The sequence below is a fragment of the Platichthys flesus genome, chromosome 12, assembly GCF_949316205.1.
Source record: "Platichthys flesus chromosome 12, fPlaFle2.1, whole genome shotgun sequence".
Classification (NCBI taxonomy): Eukaryota; Metazoa; Chordata; class Actinopteri; order Pleuronectiformes; family Pleuronectidae; genus Platichthys; species Platichthys flesus.
This window is the reverse complement of record NC_084956.1, coordinates 16399167-16407034: the sequence shown is the minus strand read 5'-3', so window position 1 is coordinate 16407034 and position 7868 is coordinate 16399167. Positions and strand designations below refer to the sequence as shown.

The window sequence follows — 7868 nt, the reverse complement described above, 5'->3', positions numbered from 1 at the left end:
AAGTGCCTTTACTTGAGCAGAAGCGGGAGAAGGAAGAGGAGGGTAGCTGCGAGGCAGACACACACAGAGAAAGAGAGAGAGAGAGAGAGATAAACTCAGGAGTGTGTCTGCACGCACCAGAGGAGCATCTCTCTGACTTCGCAGAGTGCAGAGAGAGGGACGGGGAGAGAGAGGCAGGCGACGTTGGAGTATCACAGCGCCGGTGGTGCTGGCAGAGCACGTTGAGGGAAGACGACAGGGGAATCAGAGACCGGTGACTCTGGCAAAAGAAGCTGCTGGAGCAAGAGAGAGCAAACGGCGCAGTGGCCAGGATCGAGCCAGGGGGCAGCGTATTACAGCCACAACGAAGCGTGGAGACCAGCTGAAACCTGGACACACACAGACATGATGTACAGGGACACACAGCTGAGAGAGGAAGGACAGTCACACACACACACTGCAAGATTCAGCACATAGACATTACTACTAGGTACACGATATTTCATTTTCTTGGCCGGGGATGGTGATTGCTGGAGAGGAAAACTTCTGGAGAGGAGATTCGCTTCTAAGCAGGACTAGTGTTTCTGCTAACTTTACCATTTTTTCCTTTTTCTGTTTTTTGGAGTTGGGGGTTTAAACCTTCTATCTGAGCACAACACAAACTAACCTCTCTTCCTAGTTGCAGAAAATGAGAGCATTGTTTGTGATCAATAAGATGCCTCCTCCTGATTCAGTCTGAGCAGGAAGTGGATTACGGCGGCAATATTTTTGGGGATTTCTCTACCGTGTGAAAAGAAAGAAAAAAGAAAACAGAAATTCATCCCTGACTGCTGGATTTACGGCAATCGGAGAAGGAGAGGATCCTGTGCGTTTTCTCCCCTCTCCCCCTGTGGATTACAGATGGGCTTCGTGATCTCCCCGTGCATTCTCATGGATGATCGCTCGCTGCCAGTCATTAGGATAAAGTACAAAGAGGGACACAAGTGAGTATTCAGCTGGATTCTTATCTCTGAGGCTTAAGCCTGTATGAATACGACGGTGCAGAGAGTGTTATGAGAGCACATCGCCGCAACTTTTTCCTCTTTTTGATAACAGAAATTGGAACTCGTTGAATAAACTGCTCAGTGAATGCTTATCAGGTTGTGAAAGGCAGACACCTCCTGGGATTTATTCGTTTTTTTGCACAAGTGAACCTGTATGTTTACAGACCATTTGCCAATTAACATCATTTACTAAATGAGGGGTACTGTCTACCGGGCAGGTGGCTTAGGCACAAGCGCAGATTGATAGAAGTGATCTGTGAGAATCCTATTAATGCATCCTGGATTCTGGCCAAGACAGAAGCAATGGAGGGGAAAACCACTGTCTAGCAGCACAATCTGATCTGCCTCCTCACTGGACAAACCGACTACCCGTTGAGCTGCCCTCCTCAACAACACTCCTCCTTCTCCTCCTCCTCCCCCCATCAGCCAAGCAAGGATGGTACCCCCACCTCCCACCAACAAGCCCCACGTGTGCCTCTCCACCATTCTGATCATGAGCAGCATGGCGCTGATTGACGCCTACCTGGTGGAGCAGAACCACGGACCACGCAGGATTGGCATATGCATCATGGTGATGGTGGGAGACATCTGCTTCCTCATCGTGCTGCGTTACGTAGCGGTGTGGGTGGGTGCTGAGGTGCGCACGTCTAAGCGAGGCTACGCCATGATCCTGTGGTTCCTTTACATCTTCGTGCTGGAGATCAAGGTCTACTTCGTGTATCAAAACTACAAGGCGGACAGGAAGAGCTTGGACGCCCTCGCGAGGAAGGCGCTAACACTTCTGCTGTCCATCTGCATTCCGGTGCTGTTCGTGGTGCTGGTGGCTATCGACCACATGGAGTACGTGCGCGCCTTCAAGAAGCGCGAGGAGATACGCAACCGTCTCTTCTGGGTGGTGGTGGACTTGCTGGACGTACTGGACATCCAGGCCAACCTGTGGGAGCCCCAGAAAAAGGGTCTCCCTCTGTGGGCGGAGGGCCTGATGTTCTTCTACTGCTACATCCTCCTGCTCGTGCTGCCCTGCGTGTCCTTGAGCGAGATCAGCATGCAGGGCATCAACATCGTGCCCCACAAGATGCTCCTGTACCCAATCCTCAGCTTGGTGACCATCAACGTCATCACACTCTTCATCCGCGGGGGGAACATGATTCTGTACCGGGACGCCAGGGTGTCGGGGATCCTGATGGGGAAGAACGTCCTGGCCATCATCATAAAGACCTGCAGCTTTGTGCAGTACAGGAGACAGTTGCAGAGCGCTCCTCCCGCCTTCGGGGTCGAGCTGCAGAAAAACTCTGTGGCCCACGCTAGGCCCGCCCCCACCCCCCCTCAAGTGGTCATGCAGGACCAGACACCCCTCCCCGAGGTGACGACGTGCGAACACACATGACAGAGGGGCGAGCAGAATCCTGGAGACGTCAATGTGAATACGTTTGACCCTCAGGACGCTGCCAGGGCACAATGTTCCACAGCTTCAGGGCATGGGAACTGTCGTGTGGACACACAGGAGATCTTCACCTCTGCTGCTTCATGGCCCACAGGACACTGCAGACACTTAGAGCAGAAGACAGGGCAGTGCTATATCCAAAGCAGTCATGGTGCAACAAACAGTATCCCTTGTGAGTTTGGTAAAGCTTTCAGTGAATTCAGTTAACTGTGTATTTTTTCTAACTGTACAAATGAGAAAAAATGCCACTACTGCAAGATCAGAGGATATATTTTCGAATTGTGTGTTGTTCTAATCTTGACTTTAAGGGTCCGTGTGCTGTGGTGTGTTTTTTCTGTTGCTCGAATGTTCTTAGTAGTCCGAGGCTTTAACGTGACAAAGTCAGAAGGTGCAACCAATGAGAGCATCAACGTAATTAAAATGATAACAGCAGTTCAAGCTTTCTCTTGAAAGATGTGTGTTTTATATGTGATTCTTTGATAAAGTATTGTGTACAAGATAAAGGCTTTATTGGTCTTTCACTGGCTGTAAAGTTTTTTTTTTTCATGGATTCATTTAAAAGTTATGGACCGGTTAAGTATTATTAACTTTTTAATTAAAATTCAGCAAATGTACTTCAATTAACTTTGGTAGCAAAAAGGAGATAGACAATGATCCCCCCCCCCCCCCACACACTTGGTTCACTCTTCAATTAGAGACCTCTTAATTGCTGAAGTGGTGCCTTTGCAATGTCATTAATCGTGAGTGAGATCCTCACATACAGGGCTTCTTATTTTGAGCCAGAGGCACATGTGAATATAAATTCAGTTGTAGGGGCTTGATCACTGATGAGTGACTGGGCAGCGATGCTGCTAGCACACTATATAGGACAGAATACTCAACCAAGGGGCAACGCTGCAGATGGAGACTGAATCCCCAATAAGGAAACCTGTTTAATATCCTCCTCAGGCGCTTGCTGCCTATCTGTGCTTGAGCTCAGCCGTGGCAGCAGATCAGTCAGGATAATATGATACAGCACAAAAATTATATAATAACACTGACACAGGGGCCACAGTAAAAACAAGATTTGAATAAGTTTCTTTTCTTGTACTCTCACTCAGACTGCCTGCATAATTTAGAGCAGGCTGGCCCTCCATGTTTCTGAAGGTGTGCAGAAGCTCTTCCAATAGTTTCAACTGTTACTGGAAGGTGGCAAGATGTCTGTGGCACGCACCAGACTCCCACAGTGAAACTGCTTTAGCCAGCATTATTCATCTGTGTTGTTGGCTTGTGAAGTTGCTTCGGCAATTTTGACTCTTTGATACACACTAATGGATTGTATTGTTTTTACAGGAATGAAAGGGGAACATTCATCCTGTAGAGTTTTACTTAAGGACAAATGTTGACGTTTGATGATATTATTAAAACCCTCGTAAAAACCAGCCTCATTCTAGTGTGATCGACCCACAATACAAGAGGTTTGTTCACAGTATGCTTCAGTTTTAAAGAGGATGGTATTAAATCTGTATAACCCGACTTTGCCCTTGATAATCTTCACTGAGTGTAAACCTGACATGTGTTTGCACAAGAGAGAATACTATCGCTTCAAATAACACAACACTTTGATTTTCCTAAGAATTCCAGGGATCTCACAAGGCCATTCTCACTGGAAGAACAATCCTACCGTTTTTACAATAGACAGTTCATATGGTGTATTTACTGGAGTTTGGTGAATGTAGAAAATGTGATGATAAAATATCTTTGAGTGTTGCAGTTCCACCTGCAGCCCAATATTTATTTCAAGATACATGACTGTTGATGCCGGATTACAAAATACAGTCATATAGGGTCCAGGAAGGGCTTATATCTATCCCAGCATGCAATGCATGGAAGGAAAAAGGGGAAATCACTTATGACAAACCTGTGGACACAAAGAATGTTAATGCTCAGACTCAAAACTGAGTCCTTCTTGCTGTGATGTGACACACTGTGACTTCTATTTAAACGTGCCTGTGTAAAACAGCTACTTAACATGTGAGTGAGGATGATGGCTGAGCTGCGCCGAGTCAGACCAGATGATGCTCTACAGTCACACAACAAAAGCAGATGGCTAAAGAAGTGATAAAGAACTTGTATTGGCTCAACCCAAAAGCCCTTTACTCTCTGTAAACTACAATGTGTTGATTCCTTAGTGCGTTACACCAAACATTAGCACAAGTTCATGATCGTGACCTGCACTGTACACATTACTCTTCTACTCCTACTATATCTGATGTTTACTAAACTCAATGTTTATCAGCATTTTCCCTTATCTACATTTAGAATCAACCACTTATTAGGATATGACTAGAGGTTAAATATATTTGTTATGTCAGCTAAAGAAGTTATGTTTACACCTGCGTTTGTTTGTGATCAGGATAACACAACAATTACGAAACAGATTACCACAACACCGGGTGGGAGGATGCATTATTGTTCAGGGCAGAACCCATTACATTTTGATGCAGTTTTTTCTCTTTCTTTGACATTGCAAGATAAGACATTTTTCAACATCTTCATAGATTTTTGCTGGAAAAGAAAACTCAGGCATATTTAGGGGACTAATATTAATAAGTATGTGAAATATCTTTTTTTGGCCTTGTTGTAGCCATACTGGGCGCCATTCTAGTTTTTGTCTTGCGAAGATGATAAGAACGAAACGATGACCAACTCCAGCGGGGGCTACAAGTATGCCTTTGGGCTTTCTCCCCACCCGACCATACAGCACCATACCACCTCACCCGACATCGCCCTTCCCACGATGCCAGATCCTGAATGAATGTTGCATTCATCTGTGATGAACACGTTTTTTTTAATGCATTGCAGTCTCGAATGTTAATAAACCGAGGGGAGGACGTTGGATGCACCTCCCCGCAATTTAACACTGACAGAGTGGCCTGCACCAAACAGGCAAGACTAACGTCGGCAGTAAATTCACAGCTCGACCTTCAGCAGTCTTGGAGCCGGTAAACAAATGTATTTCTCATGGAAGGCATGCTATAGCGCCAGGAGAACAAACCGGTGCAGAAAATAATGCTCATCAGGTATTGATTCTCTTGTCTGGAGGGTGACTGATATTAGATTTTAAAAGACCACTTTCTTCACACAAATAACGGCAGTTTGTTTTGTCGGATGAAGCCGAGGGGGGGGGGGGGTGCTGCTGCACAGAATGTGGTTCTCGGTAATGCTGAAACTTAATGCTGCGCACCATCTTTCAAACAGTGGAAGGGTCGGTTCACGTGTCAGTGAACGCCTCAAAAGTTGTCCATGCTTTTGCACATGGAGAAAAGGTCCCAGAGTTATTGTGCACAACGAGTTTGAGACTCATCTGGTTCCTGCTAAACATGCTTTATGTACAGAGCTTTTCCAAGGACATGCACATTAGCTGTGGGCAGCATTTAACATCCTTGAACTATTCTGATGAACAGCTACAATTACCCGTCCCCGCGTTGAAAACACTTGTGCAATTTTATCTTTATTCCCCAGCTCACTCAATCACCATATTACCACCATTGAAGGGTATTTATACAACTGTTTCCTCACATATACCCTTTAGACACGCATGTATACATTTTATGAGCGCAGATCTGAGGGCAGAGTTGCGACTCGCGGCGCCTCTGTACCAGGGAAGGTCTCACTATCTTGCACAGTTCAGAGAGGATTAAGAACAGCTGCAAAGTGAGAACCCGGCGGAGGATCAAGCCCGTGACAGTATGATCTTACTAATAATCAGGTCGCTCTGCTGGACTGCCAGCTACTTTGAGCCGACCCAATGTGGGAACCCAGGTGTTGGAGATGAGAAGCCGGTGGCTCCGGGCGCTGTGAAGAGCAGAATGTAAATGGGAAGGCTTTCAATATTTAAACTTGGCGGAGGTTTTATGAGAGTGTGCCTCTAATCCCAGCGACTCTGTAAGATTTCCATCAGGCGTTGTTGACCTATAAAAGGATTCAAATGGGTTTTCTCTCCGCTGCATGCAGGGGCTTATTCACAGGCACCTATTTATATGTAAAGGTCTTAGACAAAGTCCCTGAAGGAACATTTTCTCTGTATAATACATATTGTTTGTGTGGTTACACATTTGTTATTCACTTATGTAGCATAAATTGTGACAAATATAAAGAACCGGTCTTCTCGTCCTTGTTGATAATGTTTCTTTGTTAAGTAAAGGCAACAAATAAAAAAAAAAAATCACACTTCACCCTATGGCAGGAAGCATATTGTCAGCTCCACCACCTGCAGTCGGCCTGGTCCACTCAACATCACCTGTCAGTCATTTTGATGAGCTGCCTGTCTAGAAATGGCGTCTACCTCAAGGCTGAAGGAAGTACCGTAAAAGAAGTCACCACAGGCATTAATGAAACAGATGGTGATGGCAGGAGCATTTGAAACAGCAGTGATGTCTTGTGTCTATCCACCAACAGTGCGAGATTGAGATGTTCATCACGGGATATAACATCTGGTAAAGCTGTTACAGAGGATATTGTCTCATATTTCTTGTGATGTTAGCTGCCCTGATAACACTTGTAATACTGTGGCTGCATCAGCGAGGACCGGTCTCTGTAAATCTGCTGTTACTAAATTTTCCTCAGCATGCCGCTGGCGTGACAGTGACTACAGCCCGACAATTACAACAAAGCATTCATCTCTAGTTTGAGGGCAGTTTTCAGTCCTGAAAGATTAACTGGATCCCTGATAATGAAAACTGGAGCAACACTGGGTAATAGAACTGATGCTGCGATGTTTAATAGTTATTATTATCTAACTGCTAATTCCACAAACGTCTGTCTGCATGTGAAATGCATATCACAGGAAATGTTTATCTGACCTGCTCCTGGAACTCCGGTGTCGAATATCTGCGATTTGGACACTCGATAAATTTAATATTAATACAAACTTAATAGACAGGGAAGAAAAGCTCTGTAGCACTCAGTGGGCAGGGGCTGTGTGCCTCAAGTCCGTGGACAGTTGAACGTGTCTTCTCCTACGTCCTAGGACACACAACACCAGTGTTCAGCAAATAGGTAAAAATTGCCTCGATAATCGAATCGTCTTTATTACACCCAACATCGGAGTGACATAGACATCACAGGAGTCGCTGGTGCTGATCTCTGTCATGGCAACAACATTCATAGAATCACTTCCTCTTTAGTGGTTTGTCTACAAACTAAAACCCCACAGTTTGTTTTGTTGTTGCAATGCTTTACATTGAGCTTAATTATGGAGCTTTTATTTTGGAAAGCTGTGGACTTGGGTCTAACAAAACGTAACACCAAAACGTAACACCAATTCAGTAAATGAGTCAAACGTATTTACTTTATAAGCCTTAAACACAGACAGTTATTAAGCAAATCAAGTCTAATATCATGCAAAACATTGTTTATAA

The 7868-nt window shown here is 45.1% G+C and overlaps 1 protein-coding gene across 1 annotated transcript; it reads left to right on the top strand.

Annotated features, from left to right (window-relative positions):
- The first annotated feature begins 224 nt into the window (after nucleotides 1–224).
- LOC133966422 (transmembrane protein 121) lies at nucleotides 225–2986 on the top strand. Its single transcript, XM_062401348.1, has one exon. The coding sequence runs from the start codon at nucleotides 1459–1461 to the stop codon at nucleotides 2407–2409; it is 951 nt and encodes a 316-aa protein (XP_062257332.1). The 5' UTR covers nucleotides 225–1458; the 3' UTR covers nucleotides 2410–2986.
- The last annotated feature ends 4882 nt before the right edge of the window (nucleotides 2987–7868 follow it).

Excerpts from the sequence above, each read along its gene's own strand:
- LOC133966422 (XM_062401348.1), top strand. The coding sequence starts at position 1,459 with ATGGTACCCCCACCTCCCACCAACAAGCCCCACGTGTGCCTCTCCACC.